At 36.4% G+C, this 20,715-nt stretch overlaps 1 protein-coding gene, 1 long non-coding RNA gene and 2 pseudogenes across 6 annotated transcripts; 1 reads left to right on the forward strand and 3 right to left on the reverse strand.

The window, feature by feature from the left end:
* Positions 1-254: 254 nt before the first annotated feature.
* Positions 255-6,192, forward strand: LOC137718508 (uncharacterized). Of its 3 annotated transcripts, none has more exons than XM_068458066.2 (15): positions 255-413; positions 1,181-1,302; positions 1,423-1,482; positions 1,916-2,035; positions 2,128-2,247; positions 2,567-2,708; positions 2,917-3,087; positions 3,486-3,641; positions 3,761-3,867; positions 4,039-4,129; positions 4,254-4,395; positions 4,499-4,655; positions 5,360-5,476; positions 5,607-5,733; positions 5,821-6,192. In XM_068458066.2, the coding sequence occupies exons 1-15, from the start codon at positions 372-374 to the stop codon at positions 6,082-6,084; spliced, it is 1,938 nt and encodes a 645-aa protein (XP_068314167.2). In that variant the 5' UTR covers positions 255-371; the 3' UTR covers positions 6,085-6,192. The 3 variants fall into 3 exon arrangements, with proteins under 3 accessions (XP_068314167.2, XP_088554319.1, XP_088554320.1); XM_088698193.1 differs by having other exon boundaries at positions 266-413; positions 4,499-4,619; XM_088698194.1 differs by lacking the exon at positions 2,917-3,087 and having other exon boundaries at positions 266-413.
* Positions 6,193-6,614: 422 nt separating this feature from the next.
* LOC148694615 (uncharacterized) lies at positions 6,615-7,739 on the reverse strand. The gene is made up of 3 exons (XR_015965033.1): positions 7,447-7,739; positions 7,005-7,345; positions 6,615-6,837 (listed from the first exon to the last, which is right to left on the reverse strand). It is a non-coding gene; the product is annotated as an uncharacterized LOC148694615 (long non-coding RNA).
* Positions 7,740-12,130: 4,391 nt separating this feature from the next.
* LOC148694616 (putative protein phosphatase 2C 51) lies at positions 12,131-13,817 on the reverse strand (annotated as a pseudogene). Its single transcript, XR_015965625.1, has 5 exons — positions 13,768-13,817; positions 13,487-13,592; positions 13,231-13,372; positions 12,748-13,010; positions 12,131-12,597 (listed from the first exon to the last, which is right to left on the reverse strand). The product of XR_015965625.1 is annotated as a putative protein phosphatase 2C 51 (transcript).
* Positions 13,818-15,516: 1,699 nt separating this feature from the next.
* LOC137717172 (putative protein phosphatase 2C 50) lies at positions 15,517-18,351 on the reverse strand (annotated as a pseudogene). The gene is made up of 8 exons (XR_015965626.1): positions 18,030-18,351; positions 17,817-17,922; positions 17,570-17,711; positions 17,104-17,365; positions 16,586-16,926; positions 16,195-16,268; positions 15,949-16,044; positions 15,517-15,651 (listed from the first exon to the last, which is right to left on the reverse strand). The product of XR_015965626.1 is annotated as a putative protein phosphatase 2C 50 (transcript).
* Positions 18,352-20,715: the final 2,364 nt, after the last annotated feature.

A 20,715-nucleotide genomic window follows, 5' to 3' on the forward strand; every position in this document is an offset into this window, starting at 1 on the left:
GTAGCTGTTTGGATCAAATTTCAATAGCACGGATTCCTTGATTGTACCCTAAAGAAGGAACAGATATGCACACATTGTTCATGACTGATGGGTTTGGTGCGGCTTTTTGCTTTTTGCTTTTTGCTTTTTGCTTTTTGCACATCATAGAATAATCCACTTTTCAAATTCGCACGCAAGAGAGAAGTAAAAGTAAGAACGCTTAATTTTGAAGTTGAAGAAAACCCCGCACCAGCAGAAAGACAAGTTCTTTATATATATGCAATTCATGAAGTACCTCAAACGCCACACTGTCATTGAGATTTTTGTTCTGCCAAAGAAGCAGGCTCGTAAGATCGCTATAGCTAGAGATCGATCGATCGAAGCCTCACTATATGTCATCTCAGAGCGTGCAACTGATTATTCAGGACCGTTATGTAAGTTTCATCATGCTATATATATAGAACCCTAATGAATGTATATGCATGTATTTCAAGATTAGATTGATCGTTAAGCGAAGTGAATGGATTCTATCTTTGGTCTTAGGATGTTTAACAGGATGCAAATTATGATAGAGCGCTACTTAATTTCATGTTAATTTGGTTTTGATGATCCCGTCACTTCGTCATTTGGGTTTTGTTTTTTGGCCTTTTTCTACGTAAACTTCACGAAACTTACAATATGCATGGTAAACCAAGTGTGTGGGTGTACTCCGAAATTATTGGAATTTCAGAAAACATAATACCGGCTAGCCAATCAGGCAATCATGATTACCATATGGTTGTGGTCATCATAGTGAAACATAACTTCCAGATTATATTTTGATAGAAGCGGCGATGAGTTCAAACTCATGATTATAAAATTAATAAGGTGACAGAATTAACCTTATATGTTGAGTGGACTAGCCAAATGTTAGATTAAAATAGAAGCACTCAAATTTTTACCCTAATAAAGCATTCACATAAGTTCACTTGAGGTCTCAAATTCGATTCTCCTCTCCCAGTATCACTAAAAACATTGCAAGCACAACATTTAGGTTAGAGGCTTAATTAGAGCAAATCTCTGTCATCTTTTTGCACCAATGAGCATTTTCTGGCATTACTAAATTGTAATTTATGTCAAAATTAACCTAAATAAAGTGTCTGAGACCCCAAAAAAATTGTCACATGCGTAATATATTGTATTGAACCTTTTCCGCAAACAGGTGGTCATGGATAATGGCATACTCCAAGTTACGTTATCAAAACCAGATGGAATTGTTACCAAAATACAATACAATGGCATTGACAATTTGCTCGAAGTTCTTGATGAAGAAGTAAATAGAGGGTATATATACTTCACCATGTAACTGCTTATAGTTCTTTTCTTCGTTCATGATCAATGTTGAAACAGTACCAAAATTAGGTATGAACAGTTTTACTTATACTAAAACTTGGAAATTTGAAGGTATTGGGACCTTGTTTGGAGTGAAGCAGGAAGTGTGGGCACAACCGGGACATTTGATGTGTACGTAAGACTACTCTACTATTAAAGTGTTGAGAAAACTAGATATAAATCCAGTTTTTCAGGCCAATTGGACTAAATCCTTAAAGGGAAAATGTGGCAGAAAAAAAGGTCCATTGGACCTAAATCGATAAGAAAATGAATTGTACTAAATCCAATAGCAGCTTAAGCTTTGGACTTAATCTAAGAGTCTTTAAATTATTGATCTTTATATCTCTTGTATCAAATCGTTTAGTCAACATTACAAGAAAAGTTGCCAATAACCGCTAACATGTTAGTGGTATAAAATGAGGTGGATAAAACTTTATCAGCGGCAAAAGGTGAACATTGCCTTTACCCACCTCATTTTGTACAATAATATTAGTGGCGATCTTGTCAACTTTTCTTGTAGTGTTCATGGCTTCTCTTCTAAGCAATAATTGTGGCTCCTGTACAGGATTAAAGGGACAAAATTCAAGGTTCGAGTGGAAAACGAGGACCAAGTAGAGATCTCCTTCACAAGAAAGTGGAATCCGTCTCAAAAGGGAGAACTTGTCCCTCTCAAAATAGATAAAAGGTTTGAATAATTCACGTAGTTCTTAAGAAATGTAAAACTTGAACTAATAATCGAGTGTCAGAGTCTTGATAACATGACATTACATTTTGCAGATTTATAATGCTTCGTAATTCTTCAGGCTTCTACTCATATGCCATCTATGAACACTTGAAAGAATGGCCTCCTTTCAACCTTCCACAGACCAGGATTGTCTTCAGGCTCAGAAAAGAAAAGTAGATAAAACTTTCTTCATTGTTTTCTATCAATAATCAAGTTAGCTATATAATTTGTCGTCGTTGTTATCGACACTTAAAAATAGTAATCGAAATAGTAATCGTTGTTCCTCCGTAGTGGAAAGTATGAACGCAAAATGATTATTTTGTTGTTAAAAATTGTGATTCCTTGCAAGAGATCATATTTCAGCTTCACAGCCCTATGAAGTCTTAGAGTTCAAATAATGAAACGTTAACAATAGTTGTATATAAGCTAGTATGTTATTTACTGGGAATACTAATTGACTATCTTTAATATTTTTGGTGGGTGATTTATCAGGTTTCACTATATGGCCATAGCAGATAACAGGCAAAGATACATGCCCCTCCCTGACGATCGATCTCCTGAGAGAAGTCAAGCCCTAGCTTACCCTGAAGCAGTCCTTCTTGTCGATCCTGTAGAGCCAGAATTCAAGGGAGAGGTAAATCTATCCTCCTCTATAAAGAGGTCTAGCTACTAGCTAGGGTTAATTACGAAAATATTCTTGAACTTAATTGTATCAGAGTTCAAGACTAGGGTTAATGGTTGGTTTAGTAAGGTTAGGGTTTACCAAATTTCTATACAAAAGTTTTTTCGAAAATAAGTACACTATTTATTAATAATTAAAAAAATACAATTGCAAATTGTAGGTGGATGATAAGTACGAATACTCATGCGAGAACCAAAACCTGCATGTTCATGGTTGGGTATGTATGGACCCACCTGTTGGCTTTTGGCAAATAACACCCAGTGATGAATTTCGATCCGGTGGACCTCTCAAACAGAATCTCACCTCCCATGTTGGCCCCTTTTGCCTTGCGGTAAATGAAATAAATTGTTGCAAGCAACGGCAGAGCTAGGAATTTAAATAAGGGTGAACTAATTCAATTTTCTTGAAATATGAGTGTGTAGTGAAATTTGAACATTGAGGGTAGGCTAAATTTTTGTTTTGTGCAATAAAGACCATAGCATGCTTATCTTAACAGCAAACAATTTCATCTTTTAAAACTTGGGGAATGCTAGAGGCCAGGGCAGTCAGTAGTTGGCTCCGCCCTTGGTTGCATCCATTGACAACAAGCAGTGTTACAAAATACAAGATACATCTCACGTCGAAAACTTAATAGAGTAGAATATTTGAAAAAATCTACAGAATTAACTATATTATACTTTATTTATTCTTAGAAATAAGTTGATTTATATTGTTGAAAATACAAAGCAGATGTTTCTTAGCGCTCATTATTCAGGAGAGGACCTAGTACTGAAGCTGAAACCAGATGAGCCGTGGAAGAAAGTTTTTGGCCCCGTATTCATTTATCTTAATTCTGCGTCCGATGCAACTGATCCATCACCACTTTGGGATGATGCAAAAAAACAGGTCGACCTTTTTTATTCTAATTTAAACAAACTCTAAAAGTATTTATATTCATTTATGTTCAAAAAAATTCAAAGACTAATAACTAATAAGTAGCTAGAACATTTACTTTGGATATTCAGATGATGACAGAAGTGCAAAGCTGGCCTTACAAGTTTCCTGCTTCCAAGGATTATCCGCCACCGGATCAACGGGGTAATGTTAAGGGTCGAATACAGATTCTGGATAGGTACTAGTACTTAACCCAATTAAAAACACCTCGTCATGTAATATTACTTAAGCTAACTAATTAGTAGATTATTGGAAGTACATAGATATCATGAGAATTGTATATACCGTCTTTTATTCCCAGTTTTTGTGAAATTCGTCCAAAATTTTACTTAAATCTGTACATGTCTAGGTATGTTAGTAAAGATCGCATACCTGGAAACGGTGCGTATGTAGGCTTGGCACCACCAGGAGACGCTGGATCATGGCAAAGAGATTGTAAGGTGATTTGTTTTCTCAACTTTATAACCGAGCAAGTTCTGTTTTCCAAGAACTCGAAAAACAGGAACTAGTACGAAGGAGTATTGCAACTCAATTGGTTGACAATGTTTGCATTTTATATATCAGGGCTACCAGTTCTGGACTAGGGCAGATGAGAAAGGATATTACTCTATTCAGAATATACGTGAGGGTGACTATAATCTCTATGCATGGTGTCCTGGTTTCATTGGAGATTATCGATATGACGCAACTATTAGCATAACCGCAGGTCTCTCTCTCATACTTTTCTCTTCCAGAAGATTTGATGAATTACCGCTACGTAAAATTGAGTTATGATCAATACTTTAATTTATGTCTATATTAATAAGCAGGTGGTGATATTGATGTGGATGATATTGTATATGAACCTCCAAGAGATGGACCAACGCTGTGGGAAATTGGCATCCCTGATCGTTCTGCTGCTGAATTCTATATTCCTGATCCTAATCCAATGTATATCAATAAACTTTATGTCAACCATCCTGATAGGTTAGCTTTCGAGCTTGGTTAACTGACCACTTCATCTCTATGGAATTTAAATTTAGTCACAGAAATCTACATTAGTACTATAGTAGTCTATGAACGTATAAGCGACTATACATCATAGATAAATGTTCTCTTGTCAGACATCTTTGGCAAAGATAAGATGGCTAGTTGCCACCATTCATCAACTTGATTTTGGCTTTTGCTTGAATACGTGATCTAGATTCACAGTTAGCTAGCAATATAGACATCAGTCTAGCAAGAGAACCAAGAGAACATTTTGTTGGAAAAGTTAGCAAGTTAGCAATTTGGTTTATTTTTATGTTAGGGTATTCTTTTGTGGTGTTTTATGTATTAGGGCTTTCTCTATTAATCGTGAACCCTTTTGTTTCAAGATCAGGTCTTTATAAATACACTTTTTTGTAATTTTATAGAAGTTTGTGTTCTTTGTTTGTCACTAGAATAAGAACAATTTTGCCATGAGTTTTTTTTTTCTTTTGTCGTCCTTTCATTTGCTAACACATTTTCCTATATGTGTGTGTATGTTTGGTTGAGAATATTAATCCTACATCGGTAAAAAAAGGGACTTTACATGTGCTTATAAGTAGTTGGTTACCTTCCATATTACCACTTGATTATGATGGAACCTCAACTTTCTTCATGTTCCACTAAATAAAAGATCTTGATCATTTTCTTACCTACACTTTCAGGTTCAGGCAGTACGGATTATGGGAAAGATATCAAGAGTTATATCCTGATGAAGATTTAATTTACAGCATCGGCACCAGTGACTATACTAAAGATTGGTTCTTCGCCCAGGTTCCTAGGTGGAGTTCCTAACCTACATTGGCTTTACTTTCTCAATGTGTCATTCTTTGTGAGTAGTTAACTTAACAAATAAATTTCGAAATTAAATCCGTATCCTTAACTTCGAGCCTTTTGTTTCACAATATATAGGAAGAAAGATGATGACACATATCAAGGCACTACATGGCAAATCAAGTTTCAACTTAAGCATTTCAGTGAAAGTGATACCCTCAAACTTCGAATAGCCCTTGCTACTGCAAACATTGCAGAATTACAGGTACATGTTATGTGTAGAATTGCATGTAAGTGTAACCAATGCTCTAACTAATCTGGTTGCTTTTGTTGTTTTTTTTTCCTATTGAAGATTCAAATAAATGATTCGAAAGCCGACCCTCCGCTGTTTACGACCGGAGTGATTGGAAAGGACAATACAATTGCTAGGCATGGAATCCATGGTCTGTACTGGCTGTATAACATAGATATACCAGGCACATTGCTGGTGGAAGGAGCCAATACCCTATTTCTAACGCAAACAATGAGCACTAGCCCTTTGGCTCCTTTCCATGGACTCATGTATGACTATATTCGTTTAGAAGGTCCATCATCTTCTTCTTCCAGTACCACCTAAATTATATCTGTGCTTCTTTAATTAACACAAATTAATGAGGATAATATTAAAATTTAATGTATAAATACCTTAAAGTTATCACACTCTCTGGCGATTTCTTATTTCTTATTTGATGTGTGTTTTTGTGCACTTGTTGGATCATATGTGAATGCACATTATTTACACATTATAAATAAGTTAAAGTAAAGGTAGTGCTATCCACACCCTTATTTTAACTTCTACATATCTCTCTCGATTTTCTGCTATCGGATCGAATAAATTGAAAAAAAATCAATTTCTTGTATTCCTTGAAAAAGCAATTCGATTGATGAAATTTAATATGATGCTTATGATATCATCTAAATCGATGATATTTATGAGATTGATATTCAAATATTTTTGGCAAAAATTAACATGGGAAGTAAAAATGGGTGAATACTGTACTATCCCAAATTAATTGGCAGGATGTGAAGCAACAATTTTTCTTCTTATATTCTAAGAATGAAAATGCATCTAATTTGGAGGCAAAAGAATCTAGTTGGAAAGAGAAATTCAGAAATCAAACAATATAAATCAATTCAAAATTTTAAATTGCAAAATATTCTGCTTAATTATAACAAAAGAAAAAAAGGTGGAACTGTTAGAGCAATTACATTACATGTGGAGTCTGTTTTTGGTATCCTCAGCGGTATCAGCTGCTTCAACTTGCATTTTGGCTATCTGAAGCTGGGCTTCTGTTGCTTCCTGCTCATTCCTTGCTGTCAACTTCTTAGCCTGCTCCAACATCAATCAACCGTCATAAAAATTAATATCGCACAAGAAAGAACACGCCTTTGCGTACATCCGTTCCAGCCGGTGTGACGGCTCAAATCCGATTTAGCCAATGTGGTTACGCTCACGTCTGTAAATAGCTAAGCCATTAAAGCAAGAAATAAACTAACCTGACCAACGAAGCATGCCTTAACATAACGAAAAATTTCTTTGCCTTGAGCAGTCGGGAGGATTAGCACTCATCCAAAATCCAGAGAGAGAGAGAGAGTGAAGAGAGAGAGAAGTTGAGTAGACGTTTTGTTTTGTAGTGTGTGTCGCAGAGTCACGAGAGTCGTGGCAGCTAAACAACACATCCACGTCTTAGAGCAGTTCCACCATGGTGTATTACCCGGTGGACTAGGGATGGAATAGAGTCAAATAGGCCGGCGGATAAGGTCCAGCGTATGCCAGCTCAAGGGACAGGTCCGGTAGGGATTGCCTGCCCGAGAGCCCGACGGCCTTGTGACATGGGCTGTCGTTAAGATGACGTCAGTCATAATATAAAATTAATAAAAATATATAATATTAATAAAAAAAATTTTAAAAATGTAAAACTCTGGCTTGGAACTCAACCACTCTCGCCGGAGTTTGACGTCGAGACTGATGATACACCCACAGATAAATGAAAGAGATCCAGTCCCTCCTCCACCGCAGTTGTCGCCGCACCCCACACCGTCTTCGCCTCCACGCACTAGTGATCCCCCTCCTTACACTCGTGCGCCCATATCGCACGATTTGGGATTTGTTTTTGGGGGAGAGAGAGAGAGAGATTTTAACTAAGGAAAAACTGTGAATTTGAGGCCCTGCCGCCGAAGCTCAAAGTGAGAGAGAGCAGAGCAACTGAAAAAGAAAGAAAAAAAGAACACACAACTTTTGGAATGGTGCGTTGGCATCATGTGAAAAGAAGAAGAAAAAATAATTTAAAAAAAAAGGTTTTGAAATGGTGCATCGGCACCATGTGAAGAAAAAAAACGAAAGTTTTGAAATGGTGTGCTGCACCATGTGAAAAGAAAAGTACAAAAAATTAATAGAAAGTACTACAACGAGATCGATTAAAAAGAGAGAGATTTTAACTAAGGAAAAACTGTGAATTTGAGGCCCTGCCGTTGGAGCTCAAAGTGAGAGAGAGCAGAGCAAATGAAAAAGAAAGAAAAAAAGAACACACAACTTTTGGAATGGTGCGTTGGCATCATGTGAAAAGAAGAAGAAAAAATAGTAAAAAAAAAGGTTTTGAAATGGTGCATCGGCATCATGTGAAAAGAAGAAGAAAAAATAGTAAAAAAAAAGGTTTTGAAATGGTGCATCGGCACCATGTGAAGAAAAAAATGAAAGTTTTGGAATGTTGTGCTGCGCCATGTGAAAAGAAAAAAAAAATTAATAGAAAGTACTACAACGATATCGATTAAAAATCTTATTTGAAATTACAAATAAAATTATTTTGCATTATTTTAAAAAAAATACTGATATTTTATTATCTATTGTCGGGGTTATTTAATATAAAAATAGAAATGCAAAAAGTAATTACTGTTTATTAAAAATAATTACTATTCATTGAATGAATTAAATAATGAATAGCCGAAAGGACCTTAACAACGAAACTGCTCTTACACTCTTAGCTTCCTTCTTTATTATATGGTAGAGTCTAGAAAACCAGTACTGCGTGATCGATCGAGTGAGAATCGATGTTGCTTTTTTAGTCATCCATTAGGCTTTTCTTTATTTTTAACTTCTCTTTCTATTTTAACTATTTTTTTTTAATCAAACTATTTTTTTGTCCACTAAAACGTGGCTTTCACGTCAACGAAAAATGGATCCTATGTCTTATGTGTTACATCGTATCGTGATCCGGCGTGATCTCGTATCTAACATCAAATTTTGGTCATATCAGTAGACGATAAGAGTGATATGTAATTTTTGATGTCTTTATTGTTTACTTAAAATTATAAGGTAAATCTCAATTTACTATTCTTATATTTTGTGGTTTTCAACATTTAGTACATCAAGTTTTTTTCGTCTTAGAATCATACTTAAAATGTAAAATTTTGAGACAGTCTCATATATCTGTTAATCAAACTGTTAAGTCTCCCGTTAACTGATGATATGACGCTTATGTGACAATGATTGGATGCCATATGCCATTAAAGAATCCACGTGGAAATTCAAAATTCAAAAATAAATTATTCAAAAAAAAAACAAATACACCTTCGCCTTCCCCGAATCCCACGCTCCCACCCCTTTCTCTCAGTCTCTGATTCGTCCTGTGAGCTCGATTCCTGAGGAGGAAGACGATGGCGGCATACAAATGAAAGTACTTCGAGAAGAACGAAGATCGTCCCGAAAAACCTCGAGGCTATGGCGTCATAGAAATGAGAGCCCCCATTACTCCTTCTTGAGCCAAAACGTCCTTCAAGTACTTCCCAAAATTTCATCTTTCTTTTCCCTTGGATTCATTTCATCATCATTTTTTGCTTTTGGCTTTTTCACAAAATGTTGTTTTGCTATGTAAAATTTTGGCTTGCCCCCATTCAAAATTTCAAACTTTTGCTTTTCTTTCCGGATTTTAGGACTTGGGTTTTTTTTAATTTGTGGAAACGTTGATGTGGGTTTTATCATAATTTGTTGTAATTACCACCCCCAACACTCTTCCTCTCTCACCACTCCTACCCGGACTCCCACGACTCCTCCCCTCGCTTCCGCGACTCTTTCTCTCTCCCCATTCCAAAAGTGGCCCAATTTTCAGCAAAATCCAAAAGGTTCAAACTTCAATAGTACCTGGCTGCAAGATTGGTGATGTAAACAACAGAGGGAGTGTTCTCCTGAAAGAGCTGAACCGTGGCGAGCTCATCGGACTGCAGCTTCCTCGGCGGAGTGACGACGAAAGCAGAGGCCGGATCCACATCGGCGAAAACGGAAAATGGCATTGTCTCCAGCGGGGCTTGGGGACGGGTTGGCTGTGGACCGCCAAAGACGAGGGTTGGGGTGCAGGAGAAGGAGGAGGAAGAAGAGGGTAGGGGTTTGGAGAGGAATGGTGGAGGAGGTGGTGGTGTGGAGAGGAATGGTGGAGGAGTTGCGGGTTGCAGAGGAGAGATGGAAGGGAGGGACATGCGGGTTGGAGAGGAAGGAAGGGAGGGAGGTGGATGGAGGAGGTAGGAGACGGGGGGGGGGGGGATTTTATTTTATTTTTTAAGTTTTTTAATATTCAAGTGGGCCCCTATTGATACGTGGTTCCAAGTCATTGTTCATATACACGTCACATCATCAGTTAACGGGAGACTTGAGAATTTGATTAACAGATGTATGAGACTATCCCAAAATTTATAATTTAGGTATGATTCTGGGACAAAACAAATTTGATGTACTAAATGTTGAAAACCACGAAACATGAGAGTAGTAAACTGAGATTTACCCTAAATTATAACACAAAAATTAAAAAAAACTTACATGAATAAGTACATTGATATCAAACATTTTAATCTAATAATTCAATAACATGTGATTCTTCGTATAACATTATATTATTCATTTAGTATACTAGGTACCGATAAATTTATTTTACATAAGTTATTCTCGTAACAATATATTTACTATTAGTGTCACATTACCACATGTAGCAATGTCTAGGTGTAAGTGATTGACTCTGAATCTTTTTTGTTTAATTGGTATATTATATATGTGCAATTTCCAAATGAAATTACTAATTTGATAAAATTTGAACTTAGAGTTAAAAAAATGGACTCGGGCACGAAGCTAGGCCACAAGATCATTCCGAATAATAAAACCTCCGCTACAGCATCCTAAGTAAAGTATGACGAAGAAAGCAGTTAAGTTTGGAAGAGCTAACTTAATTGGAGATTCATATCAAAATAAATAAGGGTTTTCATTATGTTGGTAAAAAAAAAGGCGAAGCTAGAGTTATGCATCTATATCTATATAAGAGAAACATTTACTCAAATTCTTAAAGAACAAATTTTCTTTTTTTTGTCTCTTGTTTATTTTTAATTTATTCAATTCGAATGTCAAAAAAAAAAAAAATTAAAGGGTGCAGCAACGGACGTGCAACTCAATTTTTGGTATAATATTCATAAGCATACAAAAGTAATAAGAGGTGATAAATTTAAACACACACAAAAAACATATGTTTTAACAAGCAGCAACTTCACAGGCTTGCCTTGCCATACAAGTTACAACTAATAAGTAGAAGCAACAAGAAGATTACAGGTTACAAAGGCTAGCTCAATCAATAAAGTTCTGTCCACGACTAAAATTTGCGTAGAGCTAAGTCAATCGTGAATTTTGCTCTACGCAGATTTCACGAATGTGCATACCGTTATGTTGGTCAATCATACACATAAATGATCTTCATTCTTCATCCTTGCTTGAAACATGTATGTACCAAGCATGTTATCGAAGCTAAATAATCTTGTCAAAACAAAGCCAATCAAAGTTTGTAGTAAAGCTCTAACAATTCAATAACATGTGTTTCTCTATATGACATTACAGTATATCACGTATCGATAAATTTGTTCTACACAAGTTTCCCACATAACAAAATGTCACATTACCACATGTAGCAAAGTCTAGGTGTATGTTGTTGATTGTAAATCCTTTTTGTTCAAGTGCGAGATTATATATGTGCAATTTCGCAAACGAAATTACTAATATGATAAAATTTGACTTTGACTTAAAAATACAAAGGACTTGGGCACGAACCTAGGCCACGATATCATTCCGAAAAATAAAACCAAGAGCAACATTTACTCAATTTCATGGGGAACACATTTTCTTGTTTCCATCTCTTGTTTATTTTTAATCTATTCAATTCGAAGGTTACAAAAAATTAAGATGTGCAGCAACGGATGTGCAACTCAATTTTAGTATAATATTCAGAAGCATACAAAATTAATAAGACGTGATAAATTTAAACACACATAGGAAACACATGTTTGAACAAACATCAACTTCACAGGCTTGCCTTGCCATACAAGTGACAACTAACAAGTTGAAGCAACAAGAAGATCACAGGATACAAAGGCTAGCTGACTCAATAAAATTCCGTCCGCGACTGAAATCTGCGTAGAGGTAAGTCAGTCGTCGATTTCATGACTGTACTTACACATAAATGATCTCCATGCTTCATCCTTGCTTGAAACATGTATGTACTAAGCATGTTCGCCGTTTTGCCAAAACACAAATAGCTAATCAGAGTTTGTAGTAAAGCTCCAGATGATTTCGTGCTAGCAGAATTTGAACAGTTGAATCAATCAGAAAAATCTTTCGTACAAGTCATTTCTAATGTATGTGCATTTGATTGGCACATTTGATTGTATGAGAGAAAAACAAGTGAGTTGCGAAAGAATGCAAAACATATAACAGATCTACCCTGTATGAACTAAAGAGGAGTTGTTAGCTGCAAATGAGAAAACACGTAGCAATGGCTCCGGTTGAGAAAAACCAGAAGATGCCAATGGAACTACAACACCTGCCATATTATCCATACTGCCCTTTTCAAATGCAGTACTTACAATGCGGTCAGCTAATGAGTATGAACCTGCCGAAGAGAGCTCCAATTTCGTAGGATGATGACTTCGTGCTTCCCACAACAGATCGCAAACAGCCTGCAAGTTCAGCTTCTCAAAAACTCCGTCAGATGTAGCCACAAGACATGTATCATTTACAGTCAGGGGTTGCCAATCTGTCAACTCCGGTTCTGATACAACACCAAAACTGTTGACAGTCAAGAACAACTTAAATTAGTTACATGTCACAAAAGACAGACATTTAAACCAGCACATCTTAATTTCGTTGTTCAATCAATAGCAAGAAAAGAAGGAATGCAAACTTTAAAAATAATCCTATTATTCTTTAACTTCTTACCTTTTAAAGGAGATGTCACCAATAGATCGGGTAACAGCCAGCTGACCATTTACTCGAGGCACACCAGCTCATTCAAGAACATTTCCACCAGCACTTTCCACCCTAAGTTTTTCATCGTCTCTGTCTGGATGATGATCTCGTCAATTCCTTAACAGATAAATGCACCAACTCATCCGCAGGAGCTAATTCAAAGTTTTTATTGCGCCTTCAATGTGAGATAACACCATTACACCTTTCCTCCACATGCAATCTTAAATGAGCAGCTGCAATAACCACAAACATCAGAAGGTAAATAACTTCTGTCGTGCTTTTAATCTTTCCACATACAAACTAAATAGTCTCACGCTCAATGATCCATACATGCATGCAGAAAACTACCTGATTTTAAGAGAGCAAGAGAGAAGAAACATCACATAAAGTTCCCAATAAACCATGTTACCTAAAACAGATGCACCTTTACACCGAAAAAAGAAAGAAAAATACCTTTAGCCTCTGCAAGAGTTTGAAATTTTTCCCAGCACAAAATGGCCTTTGAGTCTCCAATATTGGCAACTAAGATTTGACCATCCAAAAGTAGTATAATCGTGGCAGTAGAACCGGAATTTAGATTCTACACAAACGCAACCTTCAAAAATGAATAGCAGGAACCTCAATACGGTAGTAAGCAGATAGAACACTATATATGCAGAACAATTCAAAGAAAGCAGAGAAAAAACAATTAGAAGAGATATAAATATACCTTAGAAAATTTTGCATCAATATCATGAACTGCCCTCAACAATGCCTCTTTCAAGATGTCAAAGCGAAAAGAATTGTCAAAGTTTGCTTGCAACGAATGCTTAAACCTGAGAATTCATTAATGAACTAAGCATAATTATCACTATTTCTAAACCCAATAACTTGTTATCATGAAACGGAGACAAATTAAACCAGCAATTAGATCATCAATCAAGAATTAGTAAATAACTTAAGAGTAGCTCTGCACAGAGTAATTATTTATATTACAAATTAGAAAAGCACCTTGCAATATCCAATTGGTGCAGATCAAGTAAGTTGATTAGAGTAACAGGTTATCGAAACCTTATTCACAAAAACCTCTACCGACTCTACATATCTTGCAATATGTTTCAAACCTTCTTCACAAAAACCTCTACGCATTCCTATTCCATATGCCATTGAGTCAGTTGATTAGAGTAACAGGTTATCGAAATTCAATTGAGAATTATTAAAGACAAAGCTTAGTGCTCCAACTGATACCGAACCTTCAACACAAGGAGGCTTTTAGGAAAAATTCTCCAAAATGCTTTTCCCATAAACCACTTAAGTAAACAGAAGCCCCTCTCTCCACCTGTGAGATAATTAACAAATTCCCAGTCAGACCGCTATTAAGAATTAGAATAATAGCAGCTGTAAAAATTCATCGAAAGATATTCCATGAAATATCAGAACTCTTATCTCTAAAAAAACAAGAACTAAGCAAACATGGAAGCATGACTATGAGATAGTAAATAACTCTTTACAGAACCAATGGATGAAACATCAAGAACCAGTAAGAGCTTATAGTCTCAGCATGCTTTTAAAGCAGAAGCCTGATACGAGATTTAAATTGAATATTCTGATGTATTTGTCGAATGATCTTAACAGTCCAACTTCATTGGAAATACAAAAAAATGAGAAACAGGCCAACAACTTAAGAAATAACTAGGCAACAGTTCTTAAGATGAGCAAAAGTATCTATTAGGATGTTAATTCTGACAAACCCAATTTTGGTCTAATGCTGTGTGAAGCACTTCTTAGTTTTCAGTGTTACTTGTCAATGTCTTTATTTTAGTACAAATCAAGCTACTATACATACAAAGAAAACAGAACGAAATCTGGTTTTGCAGAAAAAAATTGAAAATAAGTTTAAAAGAAATACAGCTAATACGCTACACAGTCAAAATAATATCAGGATCTACTGAACCACATCTGGTTGCAAACTTTAAGTGAACAAAGGAATTTACCATCATGCGTTTTCAAATGAACAAGTTGTCATCAGGAGGGCCTGCATGAAAATAGTGAGCAAATGAGTTAATCTCTGATGTGTGCGTCATAAAAATAAAAAGATAACTAGATATAGTGCTATTTTTCCCACTTGAGTATGAAGCATTGCTGTCTTGATGATAGTCCGGATTATAAGCCAGCCATACTTCTCCATATGATCCACGGCCAAACCGCATTTTTAGAACATACCTACCAGCCAGTAAGGACAATGTTTCTTAGATATCTTCTGGCAATAAGATGCAGTATCAAATCAACATACGGCATAGTAGTATAGCATAAGCATAAACTTAAAAGAGCAAAAAAAAGGTGGCATCTCACTTGCAGGAGAATGGATATAAACACCAAGATATATTTTCAAATGATATGCATCACACTTGCAAGTGAAATTTAATCAAGTAGATACACAAGACCACTACAGCAAGCAATGGAATTTCTCTTCTGCTCTTCATTGTGAGCATGAATGAATGATTATGCACATATACATCAAGTTAAAACTAAGATCAAAGACTCCAACCAAACTTCAGTAAAAACCGGATATTGCCCACATACAAACTCTGCAGTTGTACAAATATGATTTCAAGATATTATCTTATGTCAAAATCACAACATTCTGGTCTTATGATCTACTTCACCAAGGACACCTCCTCTGAGGCTCTGAATATTCAAATGATTCACTATTTAAACCAGTTTTGTCGAATGAAATTGAATCAAACAGGGGAAGGGACGTTAAAAGCCTCCAGAATTTGTAGATTGGTTCTTAGCATTGTCGCCAGTCATTGGCAGGTGCATACACAAATCCGGGTTATGGAACAGCATAAGAGGTCCGCCTAAAATCAGAACAAAAGGAAACAGTAAAAGTTTCTGTGTGTAAAATATACCAATGCAATACAATTCTGGTAAACCTTGTTCGTCTCAATTTCTAGCTTCTACTGTACATCAGGAATGTGCATGTGTGTGTGCATTTATGTGTTAAGTGCTTTTTTGTGTGTTGAGTGACTCTAGACGATATAATTAATTGCATAGTAAGAAGAGAAAATTTCAAAGACGGTTTGTAGAGCGACTTCACAGGCTTGCCATTGAACTAATTAAAAGCAACAACAATATCATCCAAAACTAACATGCAATGAAGTCCTGGATTTGGCACCTGCATCCACTTACCATACAGTTGGTCAGCGGAACCTGAGGCATGTCATACAGATGACTTTTGTGCTTGTCTGTTGCTTGCAACATGTAATCCGCACGTTCATCAAGCTGCTGAACAGCCAATATGGTAAAAGTAAGCAGTATTCATTCTGTTCACAGTTAGCCATCCAATTTTCTCAACGGCTACAAACAGAATGGAAGTCTACATTAGGAGGAAAAAAGAAAATGTAAAATGACAAAGTAATTTGATTTAAGGCTTACCAGTAACCTCTCAAATTTGGAATTAGCGAAATGAGCATGCTCCATTTGCTTTAGGTCATATGCAGAGACATTGCCTGATCAATGCAAATTAAAGAATTATCAAAATACTGTATTAACCAGTGAAAACATTAGGAAAAAATTCATGTGATGATGTTCTTAAATATGGTATCAAAAGAAATTCTACTTGTCATTTGTTCCCTTCTATGATATCTTTCTATGAGATGCTACCTTTTGTTCATCAATGTACTAAGGTTGCAAGTCTCGTGACCAGTCAACCACTTTAATTGATATTACTTATCACTTTAATCTTGCATTCTTACAAGGTAAGATTGCAAATCCTCCCCCATGAAATTAAGGTACTGAAGAAGGTTTAAAAGCATAGGAAACTCACCTGAACATTCAACAAATTTTAAAGGACTCTCTTCAACTGATCTTTCCTTTAACAAACTTTCTGCAAAACCAGGAGATACCAATGTGACGACTACAGCTGCTACACTATCCACACTCCCCTTTTTCAGTGCAGTATTTACTATGCAGTCAGCTAATGGATATGAACAGGGCGAAGACAACTCTGATCTCCCATGACTATATCTCTGTGCTGCCTACATTAAGTCACAAACATCCTGCACGCTCAGTTTCCTGGAAACTCCAGCAGATGCAGCTACAAGGTAGGTATCATTTACAGTCAGGGGTTGCCAATCTGTCAACTCTGGTGCAGAGAGAACGCCAAACCTGATGACAATCAAGAGCAAAAGCAGAATTTGAGTAAAAGCATAAATTAGGTTGATGAGTACTAACCAAATTAGAATGAATCAATAACATATCCTAAATCAGAAGCTCTTGCCAAAGTACAATAGGATCAAATGGGGTTTACCGTTTACATAGTTTCTTTTTGTTACTGAACCTCACCTTTTAATTGAGACTCGACCAATTGCTTGTGAAATATGATTTACACGAGGCACACCACCCCCTGAAAGATCATAGCCACCGGCAGTTTCCACCCGAAACTTTTCATCATCTCTGCCTGGATGATGGTCTCTTGTCAATTCCTTGACAGAAAAAGTCATTACCTCAGGGTTGGCCAATTCGAACATTCCATAGTTTCTTGGACATGAATCAGGACCATTATTACATTTATGCCTCTACTGAGTGTATAGCCTCGGACGAGTGGCTGCACTACGAGAACAAGAGAATAAATATATCCTCGACCATCATTTTATCTTTTGAAATTAAAACTAAACAGAAAATCCTATGCATTTTCAAGCACACACAAATAAGAAATATGTGTTCCCATTATACAGCATTATACCCAAAATGCATGTGCTTTAAAACAATAAACATTCCATTACAAGATACGAGATAGAACCCCTCTGACCTTCAGACTCAGCAGGATACATAGATTTTTCCGAGCACAAAAAAGGCTTCGAGTCTCCAATATTGGCAACTAAAATTTGACCATCAGCTAGTAGTACAATCGTGGCTGTAGAACCCGAACTAATATTTTTTGCAGATGCTTCCTTGGCAAGTATAAGGATATAAGAGCAAGATCAACATAAGAGTAATTGGATATAACACATTAAGCAAAAGAACATTTTTAACTAAGCAGAGAAAAGTTGATATACTTTGGAAAATTTTGCATCAATATCATGAATTGCCCTCAACAACGCTTCTGTCAAAATGTCCGACTGGAAAAATGCATCAAAGTGGGGTTGCAATGAATGCTCAATCCTGAGAAATGATCAGTGAACGTAAATTAAAATTAATACCAAAATTATGACAATATTATCAAGAAAGCAAATAAAACTAAAGAATTTATTCAAACAAACAAAAACCACCTAGTAATATCGGATTCTTGAGGATCTTGAAAGCCATCCGAATTATGCAATCTTGCTGTTCTTGAGGCTGCATTCTCCAACATAGCAGAATACGAAGCACCGACAAGAAAATGCATATGCAAAGCGAAATACGTAACAGCTTGGAAGCCATATCATTAGCTTCACTACCATTATGACCATCAAAAGCAGCAACTATTCCAACTCTATCCGCGTATGCGCGATCACACTCAGCTTTCACCGTCACAGTTTCGGGGCGAGGAGTAATTACTGAAGAGCCGCTGCGTACCGGTGCAAAGCTAGTTTTTTGGAGTTCATTTATCATTTTTTCTGTTCTGTTCTGTCCAACGCTAATAACTGTTTTCTTGTTGGTAACTAATTTTGTTGGCTTTATAATTTCACTAAGTTATTATATCTTTATCGTAATATTTTTGGAGTAATAAATAATAATAATAATTTATTATTTTTTAACATTTTTACTTTTCATTTTAATGCTACTTATTAGTGAAATTTTTTCTTCGTTATAAGTAAGGGATTTTAGGTTCAGATACTATCTTGATAAATTTAAACACATAAAAAACATATGTTTTAATAAGCAGTACACATAAAAAACATATGTTTTAATAAGCACTAACTTCACAGGCTTGCCCTTCCATACAAGTCACAACTAATAAGTTGAAGCAACGAGGATCATAGGTTACAAAAAAATGATAAAAATAATAACCCGAAGCGAATCTTGTAGGCTTGGAAATGTAGCATTCACACACAGGTTTATGGTTAAGTACCAAACCCAAAAGTAGATCCTAATTATAGTGGATCTTGATTCCCAGTTTGACTCTAATGATTTTTCGGTGTGTAGGAAACACATCCAGATATACCAATTGTTATAATACAATTGATTGGAAACTTGAAAAAGTAACAACATTTCTATTAGAATCCCACAAGGGGCATTACTATTCTAACTTGAACTTGTCATGTAAGCCTTCTCTGAGTCTGATTTCATTACGCAGAGTGAACAATGAGGTACCTAGCTCAACATCAACATAACTAGTTTAACCAGAACAGCTTAGCAACACACCAATCAGCGTAACCAATACCTTAGAGCAACTCCACCCCTAAGACTTTGCGCCAGCACCCAGCCCATTTATCCACTTCAATGAACAGTAATAGACTTCAATGAACAGTAATAGCCAAAGCATCTCCACTCCTAAAAAAAATAGACTGGTCAATTTTATTATTTTTTATTACAATGGTCCTCTTATCCGACTTGTCATCGTCAGCCTCCGTACCTTCTCCGTCGTCCTCCACTTTCGCTTTCCCTTTCTCCTTCTTGTTCTCCGCCTCGACCTCCACTTTCTCCTTCTCTTTCTTCTTCTTGTTCTTGTTCTCCACTTGGGTCGGTGCTAAAGCTGGGCCAACCAGTCTCAGTCTCGACCTCCGCCTTGCTCTCGCCGGAGTTGTCCTCCTCTTCCTTCACAGCTTCCCCTTCCGCTTCTTCCGCCTCCACCTCTTCCTTCTTCGCCTGCTCTTTTTTCTTCTGAGCTCCCTTGACCTTCTTCCTCGCTGGCGCCACGAGTCACCAGCTTGATTTCGCCGGCACCACCAACTGCTTTTCTTCTTGCTCAGCCGTCTTGCGTTTCCTCGACACCATTCCCACAAAACGCACGCTAATAGGCCGGTCCCTGGCTCTGTCAATTCTAGGCTGGCCTGGAGACCAGCTTGGGCTGGGTGCCAAGCAATTGAACGGGCTGGAGCGGATTGACTGAGTCCCGACCCCTTTTTTTGACTGGGTGCCGGCCTAATGGTGTTCCGGTGGAAGTGCTCTTATGGATTACCAAGGCTGGGCTCCTCATCAAGATTTACGGGGCAAATGCAACATACCAAATGAGTCATCCATATAAGTATATACTAATCAGATCATATAGGCAATCTGCAATCAGATCAAATTAAGAAAGACCCAAGCAAGCTATTATCGATGGATTTGGATGTATTCTTTAAAATCTTCAACATATTTTGATTTGTATATTTTGTTCTTGGAAATTGCTTTCGCCGGCTCTGACATGATGTCGCGTTGTTTCAGGTACAACACTAAGGAACAGGTTTTTAGGTGGATTCTTAAGATTTTAATTATGACAACAGTTTTATTTTAATTTCATTTTTGGTTTGTAATTTTAATTTTGTTGAACTTTGCATGATTTTTGTGTTATGCTATTTCTCGACCCATCACTTATATTTGAGATCATTAATTTTGCTTATAACCATGATTCAGTATCAATATTTGCCCATTTGTTTAGCCATATAAGCATGTATTACCAAACAAACTAGTCATTCGTTATCAACCAGTTATTAATGACAAATTATCGATTCAATAACCTAATCACCGTTTGTGAAACATGGACAATTATTAGAAATACAAGTACAACTAGTGCAATTTTCCTCGCCAATTACCAACTTTCATAAGTATTAACTATGACTATAATCCTATAATATGGCTAAACAAATGGGCAAATTTTTGGTTCAATTATTTAATCATAATCATTCATTCAAATTGTGAAAATAAGTGTGTATTATCAAACAAACTAGTCATTGGTTATCAACCAATTATTAATGACAAATTATCGATTCAATAACCTAATCACCGTTTGTGAAACATGGACAATTATTAGAAATACAAGTACAACTAGTGCAA

Source organism: Pyrus communis, chromosome 8, assembly GCF_041283825.1.
Source record: "Pyrus communis isolate YQ-2024b chromosome 8, ASM4128382v1, whole genome shotgun sequence".
Lineage (NCBI taxonomy): Eukaryota > Viridiplantae > Streptophyta > Magnoliopsida > Rosales > Rosaceae > Pyrus > Pyrus communis.

Excerpts from the sequence above, each read along its gene's own strand:
- LOC137718508 (XM_068458066.2), top strand. The coding sequence starts at position 372 with ATGTCATCTCAGAGCGTGCAACTGATTATTCAGGACCGTTAT. Across the intron at positions 2,248-2,566 it reads TTCAGGCTCAGAAAAGAAAA|GTTTCACTATATGGCCATAG; the intron begins GTAGATAAAACT and ends GTGATTTATCAG. Across the intron at positions 3,642-3,760 it reads GGGATGATGCAAAAAAACAG|ATGATGACAGAAGTGCAAAG; the intron begins GTCGACCTTTTT and ends TTGGATATTCAG.